The sequence below is a fragment of the Pleurodeles waltl genome, chromosome 3_1 (assembly GCF_031143425.1).
Source record: "Pleurodeles waltl isolate 20211129_DDA chromosome 3_1, aPleWal1.hap1.20221129, whole genome shotgun sequence".
In the NCBI taxonomy this organism is placed as follows: Eukaryota; Metazoa; Chordata; class Amphibia; order Caudata; family Salamandridae; genus Pleurodeles; species Pleurodeles waltl.
The window spans coordinates 1,827,620,564-1,827,641,853 of NC_090440.1; the positions used below are offsets into that span (position 1 = coordinate 1,827,620,564).

The following is a 21,290-nucleotide window of genomic DNA, read 5'->3' on the forward strand; positions in this document are numbered from 1 at the left end:
CAGGTCTAATGAAGACAAGTTATTTTATTGATATTCTCCCAAGTCAGCAGCAAGAAATGATAAAAGTGTGGACAAGGTGAGAATTCAGAAATGGCAGGAAATTAAAAAATAGAAATCATTCTACAAATGCTATTGATTTTGGAACTAAGAAAGAATATTTCTCCTTGCATAAGACTTCAGAGAAGATAATGGCACATGATTTATCTGCATGATCACTAAGTTTTCAGTGCTTAGAATTACTTTAGAAATGTTAAAAAAATATTTTAATACAGGTTTCTGGCAGAAAAGACATCTCTTTTCTAGATTGCTAGTTCCACTAAATGTACGACTTTAGGCCTGTAGTTTTTTTCCTGCATGTGTTACTTAAGCTTGTTTGTTGATTTCCTGGCACCAAGTTCATAAGAGGAGCTGATGGGTGAGATCTTTTGAAAGTAGAGGTTTTCAAAAGATACGTCATTGAAAGCAGTAAATATCTATACATTAGTTTGGGGAATGTATGTTTGTCTATCAGTTAAGGTAGGCAGTAAACAAAATATAATGGCAAGGTCACAAGAAAATAATCAAGACCAATGTTGAAAACTAGAAATTAAAAAGTGTGAAATGTGGATTGAAACAAATCAGTTAAGCATATAATTGCATAGTCAAAGAGAGATGTGAAGTAAAACGTCCTGTCACAAGAGTGGGATAGCAGGAAAAAACAGGTCTAAAGGGTGGCATGCATGTTGTGAGGGAATGTTATAGAATGGACTACGGAGTAATTGTAGAGAGACTGTAACATTAATCAAACATCACTTCAACAAGGTAGAGCCACACATAAGTTAATGTTGCCAAGAAGTAGAACAGTCATAGTGGAAGAATTGTAGAGAGCCTCAAAATTGAGAAGAAACTCCATAGTACCACGCAACGCCAGGAGGGTGTTCGAGGAAAAGGTTAGAACAGGTGACAGAGGAAAAAGCATTGGATAGATTGGTGAGGGGAGAGAACAATTCATTCATCATTACCTCAGCCTGTGAGAAAGGAATACGTTGTTCTGAGGTGAATGTGTTGATTAATAATGCTGCCACAACTCCTCCTAACATAATCCTAATTTTTTAGTCTGGCGATTTGGGCAGAATAATATCAGAGACAGAAAACAAGTAGCAAGTTTTCTCTGATAGCAGGCATGTCCAGATTATGATCTACCAACACCATCTGGTCAGGAAGTGTGTGCTTGGATTGAGAATGAACATTGATTAAGAGGCTCTGAAGTTGGTAGTGCCTGAGTTGAAGGATCAGAACCTTCTCTGATTTCCTTACCTTCTGAGTCAGGTGAATGGCTGTCTTGGTAGTTGGGGCGAGCAGGAAGTCCTTGGAGTAATAGATCTGCTGATGTGCTTACAGTAGGGCCTGGTCGGGCTTATCTTTGGTACAAACTTGGTACATGTACAGTTTTCATCTGCAGGTCCAGCTGCATTGAGTATCCCTTCAATTTGTGGAAACCAGAGGCCTGAATGCAATGTGTGTATTCCACGTGGTTGTGATTGTTGAAGAAAGACAGCGTGGCCTGTATTCTATATGTGGAAATTGAAAGAAAATTTTAGTGTAGTTTTGTGACGCTGCATTTGTTGTCTTATTCAGTTTTTTTATATGTGTATGCACACAGTCACATAAATCCTTTTTGTGGTGCTAATATTGGCCTTTCTTTGTTTAGACGCTGTCTTTCTTTCTGAACCCACCAGCTGCAAGATGGCCCCAACTATCTGATGTTTTGAGCTGGCAGTTTTCATCTGTAACAAAAAGGGGACTGAACCAAGATCAGTTGAATATGTTGGGAGAAAAACTGTTAGGTATGTTCATATTGGAGCATTGTAAATTATTTTTAAGTTGCCTTTGTTTTTTTATCCTTCTGCACACAAAATCATCATGTTTTCTGATTACGCTGTTGGGAAGACAAAGGCTTTATCCAGAGGGGCCATGTTGTCTGTTAGGGATGAGGTCAAATTCCATCGTTTTTAGGTATCCATAAAGAAAATGAATATATTAGGACTAACGTGGCACCTACATGAAGCTAAACATGAATGTCATCAGTCCCAAAATGTATTTAAATAAATGTCATAGTTCTGGCTAACATGATACTACAACCTGCAAAGTTTGTTCCACCTATTTAACTGTTCATGTCAAGAACATACGATCCACCTTGCTAGCGGAATGTCTTGAGGGTGAGGGGACATGGGTGGCACATCCTGTGCCCTGTGTTAGGCAACTACACACAGGATAACATTGGTGGGCCTGGTTGTACCTGCCATACTCTCTCTCTGTTTTAAGGGTTTTAGAGTTGGGAGATTTGACAGGAGGAATGTATAATTTGAAGAACAATTAAAACAGATGGACTGAATTCTATTAAATTCTTCCTGGTTTACCATGGTTGCCCTCTGTTTTTTTGTAGGTCCCTAGTATATGGTACCCTGGTACCCAGGGCATGTATGTTCGAAGTATCCATGAGCTGCAGCACTTGTTGTGCCTCCTTGAAGGTACCTCACATAAAACGAGACCCCCCCCCACCAGTCCTTCACTACAGGCTGGTAGAGCAGTCGTGCACTGCTAGCCTAACTTTGCCATTGAGAGTAATGACAAAGCCACTACCTCCCCCACCAAGTCCTAAAACAGGGTGCAGCATATAACACAGGCAGGACATGTCTTTTACATGTCCTGACAGTAAACATGCAGAACTACCACTTTTACTATGGAAAGACTTGGTCGCCCAGTTGCCGAGTACAGGGTTACAGGCTGACCATACAGCTGTGCTAACTCCTGAACAGTGCAACCAAAGTGGGCACTTTGAGGTATCAAATTTCTTTAAGCCCGACTTGTATCTCAAGGGGCACTTAATGTAACTTGTTGCATTGTGCAGCTTTTACAAAGCTGCCACTTTGTTGCCATTAAAAAATGTGCACCTTCCCATGCACAAATGAAGTTGGTTCCACAGGACAGTTTTCTGCCCTCCTGGATAGATATGCCTATGAGTCTCAGGAAGGATAACAATGAGGGATTGCAGGGCAGGGAAGCTGTCGCCTTCCTCCTGCAGGAAGTCACTTGGGTTTTAGCCACAAAAGGCAGGCTTTAATGTGTAAGCTGCCTATCAAGGGCAGATATGTAACACCAGGAGGGAGGGCTGCCCCATTGTTTAGGCAGACAAGCTGGCACAAGCCTTAGAGAGAGGTTTTCCCCGGGGCGTGTAGACCTGAGGTAGCCACACCCCAGGGGTGGGCTAGTGAGTACTAAACACAAGAGAATGGTTTTGCCATCTTGGGAGTGGGCAGAATGGTGCATCCTGGGATAGCCAGATGCCACACTCCAATGGAAGTGGTCACCAGGTGGGCGGGAACAATTGGCTACCAGCCGCATCCTGCCCTGAGGGCACTTTCCAGCCATTAAACGGGCACCCTGGGCACCCAGTCCTCAGATCTCAATAGACTTGGAGGGAGGACCGCCCTGCTGCACCGAGGGACCAGCAAAGAAAAGCTGCACCATCAAATAGTGCACTTGCTGCACCTGGTGGTTAGCGCAGAAAGGGATTGTGCCTGCTGTGTCCTGCTCAAGAAGAGACTGTCTCCAGAATCCAGTCAAGTTAAGAGACTCCAAGGGCCAGCTGACTGGCCCCCGCTCGCAGCACAGGTACAAAATAGCTGAAGAAGCCTTCTGGGGCAAGTTGGTAGCTCAAATTCTTCAAGCCACGACCACCACTGCCGTGCAGCACCAGGGAACAAGACCTGACTCACCGAGTTGCACCCGGGTTCACTGAGCTCGGGAGTGCTGTCGGAGATCTGCTGGGACCCTCAGAAGGCAAGTTATTGACCTGGGAAGGATGGGCCTGTGACCTTGACATCGGGCGATTGGTAGTCCAGTGGTGACTAAACTTTGGCCAGACCAGAGAGGATCTTGTGGGATATCAACCCTGCAATCATGCCCCCGCACCATCTACATGGACTGAGGAGTGCCTTCAGGAAGACCCCTGAATCCATTGCAATGCAGATAAAGTGCCTGGAACTGCTTGAGGACTGGTCCTTCTGTGGCTTGCTAGTTCCCCTGACTAGCTCCCTACCTTAACTGATTGTCCCAAGTGCTCATACGCGACAGCATTGACAATTACCGTATTTATCGGCGTATAACACGCACTTTTTCTCCCTGAAAATAGGGGGCAAATGATGTGTGCGTGTTATACGCCGATATAATGTTAAGGACCCATAGTACATACCGAAATTTAAGTTTTTGAGGTGCGTGTTATACACCGACAAATACGGTACCTACATTTTCCTTGAAAAAGTTTCTAAGTGTCATAGTCATTGGATTTCCAAGGCTTGTTCGTGGTTGAATGAAAATGCTTTGATTTATTATTTCTTGTATAATCTTTATCTCTGGAACCCTCCTGTGGATTTTTTTAGTTTTAGTGTCTCAATTATTATGAAAATACAATCTATTTTTATAAATTGGTGTCTGATTTCTTGAGTTTTGTGTAGATTTCTTCTTCAGTTGTTTTGGTGCTGTTTAAATGGGCTACCCTTGTTCCTCTGTGTAAGCCTTGCTGCTCAGTGCCACTGGTATCCAGTGTAGAGCTGAGGGTTTGACAGTTGAAACCTAAGGGTCCTAAAGGGGTTGCTAAGTGTATTATATGGTGAGATTGCACAACCACACCAGGTACTACACCCCATTTCCTCACACTCAGTCTTTGTTGTCTCCAAAGTCTGTATACATTCCCAGCACACTGTTCTGCAAAGTCATTATCTTTGCTGGACTGATCAAATAGCTTTATTCTTCATATCCCACTATTGATAACCCTCCCATCAAGTACAACACAAATCATTTAAGCACCAAGCCTTATTAGTTAAGAACTTCCTTACTGCGATACTCCCTAAAAATCTTGCCCTCCAAACAGACTCCTCTGACAACCACAGCACTGTAACCATGTGTCTGAGTCACGTATGGCTGTAGATACACATGGCGTGCGTACTCCTGGCATCTAGTGTTGGGCCCAAATGTGTAAGTTGTTTTTCTTCTAATAAGTCTTGAGTCATGCGGTACAGAGACTCCACCTATTGCTGGTAATGCGGATCCATTGTTAGATTGTTTTCTTTTTGCCGTCTAGTTCGGACATGTGTTACCAAGCTCCTGATTGAAGCTATTATGGTGATCTGTCTGTGCCTACTCAGTTCCTCTTTCCTCTGTTGGTTTTGTTATTCTGTGCATTACACTTTTCTGCATTGACTCAGCGGGTGTCTAATTGGCCTGTTTGCCGTTTGGAGTGACGTTGATGCCTAAGCTGCAGCGTTGCTGTTTGGGGCCTTCCCAGTCTTTTCTCCACAGCAGACATGTCTCTGCTGTGATGGAACTGATGATGTTCTACTATTACTATTTTCCTCTCTGTCATGCTAAATACCCCTGGGCATATCTATGCCAGGTCCTGCAACATCTCACCAGAGCACATCGAGGCCTAGCGATTATACACTGAACATCTTTGGTACCCAGGACCTCGAGGGCAAGCCAGAGCAGTCAGCTGCCAAAAAAAGAGGCTTTCCCGCCAGAACCCAGCTCTGTTTCTGACCTGGAGGTACAGGAAGTCCCTCCCATCCAGCAGGCAGTGAGTACTGACCAGCCTGTCCTTTTCCCTGGCAATGATCGCATTCTGAGCACCCCGTCCGAGGGATCATGCATTCAGTCTCGAAGCCGTAAACAGGATTTCGGTCCGCCACTGCCTCTTGGTCATGGTTGGTGCCGAGTACACACTTCGGACCCCAAGCTCAGCTTTGGCTTGGCGCTGAAGAAGACACTGAAGCTAAACCACTTGGAGCCGGCTGGCATGTCTGTGCCGACAGCTTCTTCGATAAGCAAATCGAACATAAAAGCTACACAAATGTTCACATGAACCTGGGTTTATACATCTCAGCAAAAACAAACATTCATGTGAAACTTATGAATAATATATAATCAAGTAGGACTTCCTGCTACCAAATTAATCTGAAAACAGTGCTCCTATCTAGACCGCTGAATAATCTGTCAATGATATACAGAATCATTGAGTATGATATACAGTACAACCAGTATGTACACTTAATTATATGTGCTTTTATTATTGTAAATTACTCTCATCAAGTGAAAAAACTCTAATCATGACGTGAAAGGTAATAGAGAAAGTGATAGCGAAGAAAGTGCACCCCAAGTGAGAAAACATCACATAAACAGCACAATTAGAAAGTCATGTTGTTGCTATAATGATTGGTGTTTGAATGAAATTACACAAAACAAAACAGCCTCTCTCATATTTCAAACACATGCAATTCTCCTCATGGGATAATTAAATAGTAGGATCTGTCTTGTTTACTGTCGATGATAATACCACGCGATAAGGAAAATAAGAAGATTTATGTTGCTCGTCACTCCTCAATCCACCACCCACTGACGCACTGGTGACTCAGTTGGATTACTTTCCAGATATGAGACAGCACACTGGGAGGAGATGGATAAGCTCCTCCTGTATGAGTAGGGCAAAAGAGGTCAAGAGTTGGCCCCTGAAGGTAAACTCATCTCAAACACCTTGATACACTGTGCCCTGGATGTTGCTGACACTGTGGAGTGTGACATTTATTGTAACATCCTCATCTGTAGGCATGCATAGCTTTGTATCTTTGGATTCAAGCCAGATGTCCGATAGCGTCTCCTCAACTTGCCCTTTGATGGGGAATATCTCTTTGGACTGCAGGTTGATCAGATGCTGGAAAAGATCAAGAAGGACACGGAGACTGCCAAGGTCATGGGTGTCCCTCAAATTCGCTGTCTTCATGGGTCTTTTCGGTGGTCCACCTACCAAGGTGACTCCAAGGCCACTACAACAGCCACGTCCATCTCCTTTCAACTCCAGCAGCCCTCCACCAGTGTTTACTTTTGTTGTACCTGCAGAGGCAACAACTGTAAAGGGTGGTCCTGCCAACAGAGCTCCCCACCAAGCAGTGACTCACTCCCCCTTCCCCCAAACATAAGGCACCTGTCCGGGGTCGACTTCAAGAGCTCTACACCACATAGCAGCACATCACTTCAGACCAGTGGGTGCTAGACATCATACGCCATGGTTACTGCTTGGAGCTCACTTCCACTCCTCCAACCATCCCACTCCACAGACTCTGTCGACAATACCAATGTACTCTGTCTACTTTATTAATCCCAAGACGTATGGGTCACTCAGACCTATCTGAGACCTCAGGCCCCTCAACGAGTACATCCTCTCAGAGCATTTCCACATTGATACTACAGGATGTCATACCACTGCTGCAACAAGGTGGCATCTTGATTTCCCATCAACCTCAACGACATCTACTTCACATTCCAACTCACACAGCTCTCCGTCGCTAACTCTGGCTTGTGGTAAGTGGCAAACATTATCAGTTCAAGGTGCTACCATTCGGTGTCACCACTGCCCCGAGAGTGTTTACAAAGTGTTTAGCAGTGTTAGCTGTGCAACAGAATTCAAGTGTTCGCATACCTGGACAGCTGGCTGATCAGGAGTGCAACTAACCAGCAGTGCTACTATAAACCTTTTATACAAATTGGAGTTTATCATCAGTGTCATCAAGTCCCACCTACACCCACTTCAGATTCCATGCACCACTCAGTAGGTGGGCAGGGCCTATCTCAGTCCTGCAAGGATGAAAGCCTTCCAGGTATTGCTTCCTCTTTTTCAGCCACATCACTGAGTCACAGTGAGAACAGTCATGCACCTCCTCTGAATGATGGCCTCCTGCATATCCATAGTCCTCCACGCCAGCTTACACATGTGCCCGTTGCAGGAGTGCTTAGTGGAACAATGGTCTCAAGCGAATGGCCACTGGGAATTTGTGGTCTGGAGCTGCACTTGTCTCTCTCTGCAGTTGTGGAACATCAACAACCTATAATAGGGACGGTGCTTTCTCAATCCCATTCTGTAGATCACCATTACAATTGACACTTTCCTGTTGGATTGGGGGTACATTTACAGGACCTCACTGTCCAGGGTCATTGGGCACCCTGTCACCAGGCTCGCCACATCAGTTATCTAGAACTGTTGGCCGTTCATCTAGCACTGAAAGCCTTCCTTTGTCACATTGGGGGCAAAATAAGCCTCATTCATACAAACAACATGACTGCCATGTACTATCTACAAAAGCAAGGTGATACTTACTCTCCTCAGCTCTTGTAATTAGCTCAGACCATTTGGAGGTGAGTGCTCCACCAGAGAGTCCATCTGCGGGAGGAGTACCTTCCGGGAGAGGACAACAACTTTGTGGACCTCCTCAGTAGGATGCAGTAACAGGTCTGAGAGTGGTAATACTACCCACAAGTACTTCCAGTCGTGGGATGTTCCCAACAGACCTCAAAATGGCAAAATGCCCTAGATTTGTCTCCAGGTACTCACATACTCACACCCATAATCTGTGGACAGTGTACTATGGATGAACTAGTCAGGATATTTGCCTATGCTTTTCTGCCTCTCCCACCTCTTCCAGTACAGGTTTGTAGACTACGACAGACGTCGCTTACCCTTAGCCTGATAGCTCCCACATAGGCCAGATAGACCTGGTTTACCACCCTTCTCAAAACTTTGGTGGTTCCAAACGAGAGGCTTCACAACAGGGCAGACCTTATAATGCAGAGCCCTGGAGAAATCATGCACCCAGACCCCCCCAAAACACGCAGCCCCGCAATTTGACTCCTGAGGTCCTAGAGTTTAGCTATTGATGCTTTCCTCGGGAATGCATAGACATCCTTAAAAAGCATGCAGACCCACTTCTCATGCTTGCTATGCAGCAAAGTGGAAACGATTCATCCACTACTGCTTATTACAACATATTGACCTTTTGTCTGCAAGTGTCCAGGACACTGTTTGCTACCTTTTCCACCTATAGACCTGTTGACTAGCCTTCACTTTCATTCAGCTCCACTTAGCTGCAGTGGCTGCCTCCCTTCAGAATATGGAACGCCTATTCCTCAGGATTCCGGTTTGAAGCTTTCATGGAAGGCCTGAAAAGTCATTCCTCCAAATGTACCCACAGCCCTATGGAATCCCTCTTTGTTCATGCCCTCTTCAGTTGCTCTCCTAGAAGTTTACCTTCCTTGTGGCTATCACCTCACTCAGATGTGTCAGTGATCTCCAAGCTTTAATGCTGAAAGAACATTATCTTTCGAGTCCACAAGGATAGTATTGTCCGCCGCACTATTCCTAAGTTTCTTCCCAAGGTAGTTTCTCCTTCCACTGTAGCCAGTTCATAGAGCTGCCACTTATTTTCCCCAAACTGATTAAAACTGATTCAGTCTCAGAAAGGGCTCTCCATACTCTGGATGTGAAGCAAACCCTTATGTACTATGTGGTAGAACAAACCCCTTTTGAAAGACCCAACAATTTTTGTTGCCTTAAAACCACACAAGGGTCAGGCTGTGTCCAAAGTGAGGTGGGTTGTTAAATGCATACAAGCATGCAGTGCAAAAACAGAGAGGCATTTGCCTATTCCTCCTAAAACCCACACTACCCATAACAAGCATTCCTAAATGCATTAGGTTTTGCCTACGCTATTAATAATACCCTGTTTTGTTGCAAGTTGTAGCTTGGTGAATAGTTGTGCAGTATAAGTCACTGAAACTCCTTTCAAGTGTTATGATTTCTTTTTTAAGAAAGGCAACGTACTGTGCTGTTACTGGTTATAAATTGTAGAGATTAGTTAAATGGGATAGTACTGTATATGGTGGCAGAGGGGTGGCAAGACATAACTGCTTCTGGTGCCATAGGAATCCAAGCTCCTGCCCTAAAGTTACCTTCTCGCCATCAAAAGAGCTCGCTGATCGTGGGCATCAATTGCAGAATTCCTTGTCTAAGATAAGTCGTATGACAGGGCTCCAGCGGCGACTCTGGTGCGGTTCACTGGCTCGGGTTACTGGGATAACCCCGGTAGGTGCCCGGGAGAACAACGAAGAGCAGATTCTCCCGAAGTGAGAACTTCTTACGGAGGCGGTCCGATGAAGAGGGCGAACAGGCGCAGGAAGAGAAGGAGAAGATAGCTGATGGTGAGTGTGAAGAGGAAGGAAAAGGCGCGGAACCCAAGCTAGTGGAGCCAGGGACATGCAGGAGAGAAGATGCAGGATATGAGCAAGTGGAGCCAGGGACGCACAGGAGAGAAGACGCGGTACTCGAGCGAGTGGAGCCAGGGACGTGCAGGAGAGAAGAGGTGGGACCCGAGCGAGTGGAGCCAAGGGACGCCCAGGAGAGAGGACACTGGACCAGAGACGAAGGAAGAAGAAGAGCCCAACAAGGCAGAACACTAGGACAAAGGAGTAAGACTACTCTGAGCGGGCTGGGGAGCCAATGGAGGAGGAGTCCGGACCCGACAACCACACCACATTCCTGGAGGAGCATGGCTAGACAAGGTATGGTCTTTGTGGCACAGAAACATAACTACAAAGGAAGGTGGGGAAGGGTGGTGAAGAGACAGGGGAGAGACCACACCCTAAGTGTGGCAATTTTGGGGTTCTGTTGGAGGGCCCCTCTTAAAGGCACATATGCATAGTGTCACAACACGAGTTTTAAGTCATTGAGAGTTTACAATCCCCACCTGTCACTCACGAACACCTTCCTGGTTTTCCCACCCCATATCCCTGAGCCTTGAAGCACTTATCTGATTCCGGTTACTTGTTCTTTTCTTGCTCTTTGTCCGAGGTGGACTGGCTGGAGTATTACGGGCTGCCAGAATACATCCTCAATGCTAAAGAAATAATAGGAAGATAAAACAAGTATGAAGAGGGTACCATGGAGGAGAGACAAAAAGGACACTTAAGTGACAGGCAAAGGATGAAAGAAAGAAATAAATACAACCAACACTAACACAAACCACCTGGTTACTCGTTATTTTAGCGCATAACCCATGACAAGTCGCTTGGTTGAATCCTTAACGAGCAGCTCAGTCTCTCATGCTTCTGAGGTCAATACAACTAGTACCATTGAGATGGGTTTGTACATTGCATCACATGAAAATGTTCTAAAGTGACACAGGGAACAGCAAGACCTGTATACATAAAAAGCCCTATTAACACCTTATCTTGTGGTTAGGCCAAGAGTCGGTGAGAGCCGCATTTCTGCCCCTTCAGAGACATGGTGGAGTGAACTGTGTCTGCAGCTCCTTTCTTGAACCTCCACTGACTAGCATCCCTTACCTTTCAGTAGTGCGCTGATGACGCCGTCTGCTGCTACTGTGACAGTATTGAAATGTGCAGATTGTTAGTCAAAGAAGTCACAGAAGGAACAAGCACAGGGCAAGCGTTGTGCAGGCAAAACCCTTAAAAAAAAAAAATAGGTCCACAAAAGCAGATGGAAACAGTACTTGGTTGATGGGAAACTGATAAGAGCTAACACATGAGAAAAAAAGCATTGGTAAATGCAGGAAATATGCTACAGCCAATAAAAATGGAGGAAAGGTAAGTGGCAACCACAGGAACCAATGAAAAGCAAGGAGGGCGGGATGTAAGCCCCTTTTAAGATTTATATTAAATATAGCTGTTGAATTGTGCTTGAGCAACCGTTACATTACACAAAGTCAGACTCATTTTTTAATTTTTAGCCGAGGAAAGATAAGGTGATTTTCTCACAATGACAGCATGTCAAGTTGCCGTCAGTGACTCTGGCTGGAACACCACACCCTCCCCAAGGTGCCTGGTAGTTAGCAATTCCTTTATCTGTGCGTGGAATGCCAACAGATTCCCTCTGCATTTTTTTACTAATGGCTTTTGCATTTAACTGCCATCATAAATAATTACTTTACCAAAATGATAAAATGTAGGTCCTTAATCGTGAGGTCATGCACTTTCTTTTTTTATTTTATTTTTACTTCAAGCCTTGTTTCACAGCAGGTCAACTGCTCTCCGCCATGTTGAACAAACCTTTGGAATGCAGTAGGTCTCGCATTTGCTCGGGCTAGAGCTATTAGCATTGTAAATTCCTAACTGGACTTTTTTGGCACATAAATTGAAAATGAAAAGTAAAACAGTTGACATAAGCAAGCCGATACAAAGCGCCACCGCCACCATGAGCATGAGCGCAAAGAAGAGACACAAAAAGAATAAAGTTTGCTCGCAGTCAAAAGTATCAGCTAAAGTGCATTTATCCATTTAACAGGGTTGATGGCAAGGCGGTAACAAAACCGCCCCAAGGAGGGAAAAACATAAAGCATTTACCAATGATGACAAAGGATTTTTTGAAAGATAGGCCCATGATCGAGTGATAGTGATGGGTGTGTGGTGGGCGTGGTTAAAAGCCCACAGATAGATTACAACATGCCAGAGCGCTTGCGCGCTCCACCTAAAAACATTGACAAATAGATTTGGCATGGGCGAAATGTAAAGTCAGGTGACGCATGGGAGAACTTCTCAGGGTCTGACACTCAGCTGAAGAAAAGTATTCATTCAATGCTTAATAAATTGCTGCTTCCTCTTTTTAAAAAAAACTTTGCAAAAAAATCCTCTCTACTTTTTTTGTTGCAGTTTTAATTATTGCCAACTCAAGTCCCTTTTAAGATTTATATTGAATACAACAGATTTCCAAAGCACAGCTCCAGTGCTTTGCAGGTGAAACCTAGCACAGCGCAAATATGAACCTCACGGCTTCAATGCAATAGTATGCTGTCACTGCTTGTGGCACAAGAAGGCAACTGCATAACAGTGAAGATGTGATTCATTAAAACTGATTATACTGTTTTTCAAAACCCTTGTTTTTCATACTGATTATAATCAACCCCCTCCCAATCAGTAATTTGTCAGTGAAATGGCATCATGATTTTACCATCAGAGGGCAAGCAAAAGGGTTAACAATAAAACTGCTAAAATATTGGAACACAGCTAAAAAAACAAGCATTTGTAATGCAATGGGTCTCGCGTTGCTCGAGTTAGAGCTATTAGAGATGTAAACTTCTAACTGGACTTTTCTTGCCACACAAACTGAAAATAAAAAGAAACAGCTGACATAAGCTAGCCAATTCAAAGTGCCATTGCCGATGTGAGCGCAGAGGGGGAGCGCAAAGGAGAGACACAAAAGGAAAAAGAAGTTTGCTTGCAGTCAAAGTTATCTGCAAAAGTGCAATCATCCATGTAACAGGGTCGATGACCAAGGCGGTAACAAAACCGCTCCAAGGAGGGACAAACGTAAAGCATTGACCAACAAAAACAAAGGATTTTTGAATGAATGAGTGATAGTGATGGGCGTAGTTAAAAGCCCAGATACATACCAACATGTAGGAAAAGCAGCGCGTGCGCATTGCTGCTCTCAACCTAAAAAGTACATATTTATGGTTTATGAGAAGCTGCTGAATAATTGATACTCCCATTCCTATACCATTCGACACAAAGAACAGGGGGCACATTGGCTGTCCAACATTAATGCCCAACTCCTGGCTATGCCTATCAGTGAAGCTATGATTTATTTAACTTAGCTTTACAATCAAGGTGTGAAGCTAGTACAGCAAACCATTTGTGACAAAAATATCCAACACTAGCCAACTAAAGGGGACATTCTTAACATGAAGACACAGGACTGTCCATTTTAAGAACTGTTTACTTTTGTAGTCTAAAAAAATCATTTGTTGGTATCATGTTTCAAGGAAGGAATTGTGCCTGCCTCTGGGTTGATCTTAAAAAAAATCAAGAAAGCATTTTTTTTGCTAAATAACACATTGATTTGAACCCTTTGTACTGCATTACCCCACTTCGAGTAGATTTAATGCTAAATAAACACAATGTACAATTTATGGGGGGTGAGTGCTTTCCTTTCCACTGTGTCACTCAATTCCTATTTTCTGTCATGCTTGTTGAACAAGAGCGTGTACTAAATATATTGTCATGTTGTCACAATGAGACTCACCTAATATATTTTCTTTTGGTCAGGAGTATGCTGAGAGGCTCTCTGGCACACTGCAGCATTCTATGCTAAGTTATGTCAGTACTTTTAGAGTGCATTATTACCGACACAGGTGTCCTGGCGCAAAGGTAATTTCCAATAAAGCATAATGAACAGCAAAGACAGAAGCATACTACTGAGCCTCTAGTGAGGTTTTAAGGCTTTTCTTAAAGTTAACAGATCTTCTGTTTTGCACATCAAGAAGGGAAGTGAGTTCCACAATTGGACCGCCCCGACCAAAAAGGGGAGTTCTACAGTTGGGCCGCCAGCAGAAAAAGATCTTCCAGCTGTTAGCACCAAAACTTTACAATAAACACAATGTGCGCATCTTTAGAGTACAACTTTGAACAGGCATGTGATGTACCTATGAACACACACTAAGAGATTTGAACTTGACCCTCTTCAACAAAAGTAGCCTGTTTAATGAGTCTAGGTCAGCAGAGGCGGGTGAATGCGGAGATCATTGTATCACAAGTCTGGCAGCAACTTTCTGAATCTGATGCAGCCTGTTCAAAAGGGCAGCGGGACAGCAGGGAACTAGTGAGTTGCAATAGTGCATTCCGTTAAGATTAGTCAGTTGGACCACAAAGGGACAGAAAGAAACAGGAAAAAGTGGTAAATTTGTCTGCAAGACTCAACAATTAGACACAGGTTGCAGATAACTGACTGACCTGCCTAGAAAGGGGTAGTTTGTTGTCTATTTAGAATCTGAGGTTTTGAACCGACTCAGCTGGACAAGGAGACCCATAGGGGGCTGGCCAAAACTTTGCAGGTAATGTAAGTCATAGACTATCATCAATGCAGCACAGAACTTCAGTTTTGGCCATGATACATTTCTACGATTTGTCTGACAACCAAGAATCAACTGCTGCATCACTGATGAAACGTGTCTAAAAGAGGCATCAAATAATCCACAGATATAAGCAGTTGCATATCAACTGCATAATTCGTGATGTTCACACCATGAAATCTGGTGAACTGCATTAGAAGATGAATACAAAGGTTAACAAGCATTGGCAATGCCAACAGGTCTTAGCAAAACGAGAGTTATAGGCGTTGGCAATGTTAACGCATTTGTGTATGGCTCTGGGCTGGTTTTATTACATGCACAATGCATTAACACTGCTAACGCCTTTAGTTCTCGGATTGTCGAAAAAGGCATGGCATAGCTTTGTGCACCACGGTCGGGGTACGAGTCAGCTGAGTAGAAAATGCAATCCTGCTTCGAAACAGTGGCAGCACCCACACTATGGTAATCCCAGTTAACGCTGTACCTCTTCTCGTCAGGAGCCAGATTTCGGTCCCTGCCCAGATTGTGTGTGTGTGTAAAAAGTGTGTTGGAGAACGGAGGGTCAGAAACACGAGCGCTTGTTTGGTTTGTTTTCAGGATTTAACACGAGCCTTTGTGTTTTCAGCTGCTCCACGCTCTGACGCACATTTTTTGTTTGTTTTCAGCCCTTAACATGATTGCTTGTGTTTTCAGCCAAAAACAAGGAAATCAAGCACTCGTGTTACATGCTTGGCCATGTATGTCTGGAGAGCTAACGGGATCTGCGGTAGGTCGGGCAGGCTTATTAGGGATTAGGGTTCTCTTGGAGTTCTAAGAAAGATAACAATAGTCAGTTCCCATGCTGTTATATACCACAGAAATATGTGGATGAAAAACTTTTTAAAAAAACAAGCATTTGGAATGAAATGGTGTCATGTTTGCGCGAGTTACAGATCTTAGCATTATTAATTTACTGACTGGACTTTTTTTGCCAGACAGACTGAAAATAAAATTAAGAGGAAGAGAGCAAGAGCGAGCTGTCCCCTGGAAAAGCCCCCCTCTATTTTATTATGTTTGCAGAGGGAGCTGGTGGGGATGAGGGACTGAACAAGCACACACACTGTTGAGGTGAAACAGGCAAATGCCCCAATAAGTCCCTTACAGAAGAGACAAGCATTTGCAATGCACTAGGGTCTCGCATTTGTCGGAGTTACAATTGTTCACAGTTGTAAACTCCCAACCGGATTTTCCCTGCATTAAAAGAAAAAAACAGCGCGATTGCGCTGTACAGTTTACCAGCAAAAGTGCAATTAACGAAGCGCTGGACTTCTGCCCAGCGAGATCGCGCCCCGAAAACAGAGAAAAAGTAGTCCACAACCCCAGCGAGCCTCGCATGTTTCCCGTACTTGGTCGCTGTGCGCGAGGAGGGCTAACCACGGAAAAGTCATGACGTATGCGTGCCTTCCACTAATAAAAAGAAGCAGGTTCTAACAGGCAAGCCAACTTGCCAATGAAAGACACTGACGTGACGTTGACGGGGCTCCAAGCCCTTTTCTAATACCTTAAGCGTCTCGCTAGCAGCGACGCAGGCTCGACCCTTAAAAACAGGACATAGCGTAATTAAACAGTACTTTGTGCTGCTCCCAAAGTGAAAAAAGGCAGGACAAAGAGGCAGAACTGACCACTAGCAAGCAAGGAGTTTTGAAGGACACTGCCACTAACAAATCAAATAGCTTTTCTTCACAATATAAGTCCCATTTAAAGCACTGATTTTGCCTAGGCAGTAAAGTGTCTAACCAAAGTAATACGGATAAAGTCGTAATCTTGGCAGCATTTCTCTCATTCCAGACGACAAAAACAGTGAACACGTGAGCACGTTATTGAAAGTAGAGAGTAAAGATGTAACGGTATCTTGCGCCTAAGTGGGCTAAATATATGCGGGTGAAAGACACGAAAATGAAGGCACCGGATCACCTTAAATAAAAGACTGAATGGCAGTATGTTAAATGCCTGAAACAAAAAGCACATAGAAAAAAAGAGGGCATGCTTGCTGAGCTAAACTGATGAATCGACGTGATATTATCATCAGTGATGAAGAGAAGCACACCGAGAATGTAACTACGCAATATCTCAATCTCATCATGAGCTCTTGCATCACTAATTTATAACGAGTGTGCCTGCCCACGGCCCTGGTAATTGGGAGCAGAGCAAAAAAACACTTGTCTAGTGCTTTGAAATAAATTGCTGTGCTGCCTCAATAGGCGCACAGCGGAGGATGGTTTAAAGTTCTCACCCTTCAAACAAACCTCTCTGTGTAGGGAACATGTTTGGTCTGCGCCTGACTCTTGCTAACTTTAGGTCTCCACATGTCACAAAATAATTAGAAAAGATAGATCTGCATGTTCCGTGCATTGTGTCCCGGCTTTGTTGCTCTTTATACTGGCTTGAAATAAAGTGCTGCAGGTAAGTTCACAGTTCACTCATTGGCCTTTCTTACAATTTATTGACTGACGGTGGCATTTTGTATTCTAACGCCCCCCCCCCCCCCCCCCCCCCCCCCCCCCGAGGCACTTAATGGGAGCAAAGAAGCGCACTTCTTTTCACGAGAAGCGCCTGCATATAAGTAGGGGCGTGCAGAAGTATGACTACTTCAGTCAAAAGGTCACAGACCCAGTAAGTGATTTCAAGTGACATGGCCTCAAAGCACGACACCTTGAAAAGCTCTAACAATGGCTATGATTAGCAAAGAGAAAAATGTGTGTTATAATTATGCAGCTCAGTGGTACTCCTTGTTTCCTCCTGGGGAGTGTGAACAGCTGAGTTGAGTCCGTGACACTTCTCTCCCGCAAGCTGTCACCTCTTCTGAACGATTTTAGCTGCTGTGCTCATTTTCACGAGGAGGGGTGGGGGCGCCTGTTGCTCATGCTGCACAAGGGTCAGAATAACTGCCAGTCCATACATATGCTTATTGATCTGTTGCACAGAGTATACAACTCAAAGGCTGCGGAGCCACCGCCTAGAAGCTCTTGTACGTTTAGTTGAAGAGAAATTACATAGAAATAACGTCTCGTATTCACACTCAACTCTATATATTTCTGAATATGTACATGTATGTACTCAAGCTATATACTATAAATCAGTGGTTCCCAACCTTTTGACTTCTGTGGACCCTCACTTTATCAATACTGGAGCCCGGGGACCCCCACTGAATCTTTATCACAATCCGTGGACCCCCTACTGAGTCATTACTGAAAGCTGGAGACCTAATCTGTTAATATTCTTTAATTTTCTAAGCAGTCGCGGACCCCTTGAAGAGGCTTCACGGACCCCCAGGGGTCCCCGGACCATAGGTTGGGAACCACTGCTATAAATTATACTGAAACTGGAAGGTTAGTATAGAAAAGGAACACAACGTTTATCTGCCTTGAAAGCCTCACACAGTGACACAATAAGTATGAGGAAGCGAGGGGGTGAGGGCCTTTTGCTTATTGCCACACAGTGACTGGGGAGTGTATCTTTCTGAGGGATGAAGAGCCGAGCGTCCTTCATACAGGATATATTTAATATCTATTTATGTACATCTTAGGCATGTTGTAGAGCATGGGTACTCTCAAACATTTTCCCAGGGGCCAAAAAGTTTGGTCTGTGACATGCCTGGGGGCCGCATTGATGCCAGGGCTGTGGCGGTCAAGTGGGGTGGCTGGGAGAATTGGGGGCAAGGTAGGTGTAGGAGAAGCAAATTATATACATCTAGTGGCTGAAATAAACAATGGAAAACTAGACAACCTGGAATGAATTCCGGCTTACCCACTTTTCCAAACTGTGATCCTAGGCAATTGTTTAGTCTCACTTCACTCCTTTTTTTGCATTATCACATTTAAGATGACCTCGAAATACATGATTCATGGTGTGCGCTGCACAAAACCTGCTTCTATGTTTGACTTAATAAACTATAATGTTGTTAATGTATGATAGGAACCCAGGCCACCCATAAAGTGACTGGCCTCTTCAGTTTACTATTGGTTGTGTTCTAAGGATAAGGGAAATAATTAATGTTTCAAAATAAATTGTACTAAGGCAAAAAGGTTCTGCATGTTAACTAAATACACTTTTTATTTTTGAAGAGACTGTCTTAGTTTTACACTTGTGCTGCAAGATGTCTTTAAAAATGAAGACATTTCTAAAGTTAAGTGCAGGAGTCCCTAGTTACTTCCTTTCTTTAACACCAATTAAGTTTGAAATAAATGATTGTGTGTGTATTTAATATTTTTGTTGTTAGTGCAGAATCGAGCAAACAGCTGCCAGTGCTCCTGTTGCCCCAGGGGCCGCATGTAAAGGTCAGAGGTCCCGCATGAGGCCCGCGGGCCGTACTTTGAGTATCCATGTTGTAGAGCGTGGATCCGGAGCTCTACTGCAACAGGATCTCTTTAAAGACAACGCGCTCTCCATGAGATGGGTGCTGCGTGAGGTCAGGCTGAAACATACAGCAGGCACTGCCCACGTTCTGCCAGGGGGAACAGTCTCTCGGGCATACGGCTAGTGGCCTAACACCCCTTCTTTAGAAGTGTTCCGCACGTTGCTTGTCTTTCCTCGTAGGTTGTGGCATTGGCTTTGCCCCATGATTAGACTAGCACTTGTAATAGTGTGCTAGACAAACCAAACACTCTCATTTAAAAGCAGTTTTTCTAATTTTTCAAAGAATACATTATTGTTTCCCCTCCAGCACTTCCAAGCTCGGACGACGTGAGCACTAACCACACAATGTGTTGCATTTGCGAAGGATAAACATCTCAGCATCACATCAGAGGGATCTTGTGTACCAGCATTTGCATTTATGTAGTGCTTACTTAACGCTGTTCCCGCAATGCAAGTTGTGAAGCCATATCCACTCAGTCCATGCACTTAAGCTTGCTGCACGCAGTGATTGACATAGGTAAAGTCGTGAGAATAAGACGAACCATGTCCCACAGCGGTGGCCACATAGCACCAGAGGCTGGCAACGTGTCAGTTGTTACACACCTACAAAAAACAAAACAAAATAAAGCCACGAAATGGAATGCAATCCTGGAACAAAAACAAGAGTACCGAAAATAAAAGCGAAGGGGCAGGACAGAGGATGTGGCGTAACGGACCAGAACTGCCGCCTTTGGAGCTGGGGAGCCCGGTTCAAGCCTCAGTGTCGGCTCAAAATCACTTACAAACAAGTGTGGTAACACAAAAAGGTTAAATTAAAGACATCAGCAGTCGACAAGCACACCTCAAACGGCGCAGAGAAAGAGTAGGTAAATGTAAACGAAGACATAGTGCCGACAAAACTGAATAAAAGAAGTTCTCTCCTTCACTGTCACTGCATGCAACTAAACCATCTCTGCATTCAGCAAAACCAAAGCAGATAAACACAGTAATTGGGCGTCGGGAAATGATAAGAGCAAACATAGGAGGAACAAGCAGCATTGGTAAATGCAGGACATAGTGCTACAGCCAATAGGAATGGAGAAAAAGTAGTTGGCAAGCATAGTAACCAATGAAACACAAGGTGGTGGGTTGCAAGCCCCTTTTATTATTTATATTAAATACAATAGATTTCACAAGGACACCAAAAGCGATGTACAGGCGAAACCTAAAAAGGGGACTCTAAAATCAGTTCTTGCAATAAGCAGGTCAAGACCTCAGTGCCATGGTACCACCAAGACCTCACAGACAGCAGTTGTATCACTGGAGCTGATGATCACACCTTCTAAGAAGACATGCTCACCTTGAATAATCTTTGCACCACGCTTATAAGCTCATGTTAAAGGACAAGACGTCCTGCTATTTGACTATCAGCAGCAAAGCCTCCATCAATGATCTATAAATCCATCAAACTATGTGTTAAGATGAGCTTTAGTGTGCTTTATAAAATAATCTACAGGCAACATTGACTTCTTCAAGAAAATGGATTGATGAATCCAAAAATACATCAAGCACATGAAACAGCAAATATATCTTACACAGTATCACCAAGCACTGTACTCACTTGGACAGTCTTCAACCCTCACTCCGCCATGACATATCTAAATTCCTGGTTGGTGAAGACCAGTTCCAAACAATGCAACTACATCCCTTCTTGTATCACGAAAGGCATCTCTGGAGCGCTCTTACACTACCTCTGAACATTGCCAGTGCAACCCTTAACTGCTGTGCCGTGCCTCACCCGCAATACTGGACATATCCTTTCCTATGCTCATGAAGTTTAATTTATGTCCTAACAACCTCCCAAACTAATGTCCAGTGACATTCTTAGATAGGTTTACAACAAGATCAAGATCAATGCCTTCTGTCAAGTCTATCAATTGGGGCTTTTTGTGCTACATGCTAAGGATCTGTAACAGTATCTTGACCAAGATTCAGCAGGCTCCCTCCCTTGCCCACCTCTGAAAAGGGCTAAATTCCTTGCTGTTAGAGCAGCACCTCATTTTGGTAAAACCCCTAATTACCAGGCTACCTCCTTCCCTATTTCAGCCAAGTAGTTCTTCATTTTCCTTACTTTGAAATCTTTGCTTTGCTTTCCTTTTCACATTGTCTCTTTTGTACAGAGGTCCATTA

The 21,290-nt window shown here is 44.0% G+C and overlaps 1 protein-coding gene across 8 annotated transcripts in view; it reads left to right on the top strand.

The window, feature by feature from the left end:
• Positions 1-21,290, top strand: part of STAT1 (signal transducer and activator of transcription 1) — a 533,280-nt gene that overhangs the window by 300,082 nt on the left and 211,908 nt on the right. For all 8 annotated transcript variants that reach the window (XM_069225879.1, XM_069225877.1, XM_069225884.1 and 5 more), the window contains one exon: positions 1,691-1,826. In XM_069225879.1, coding sequence (XP_069081980.1) covers positions 1,691-1,826 — 136 coding nt within the window. The remainder of the gene's footprint in view (positions 1-1,690; positions 1,827-21,290) is intronic.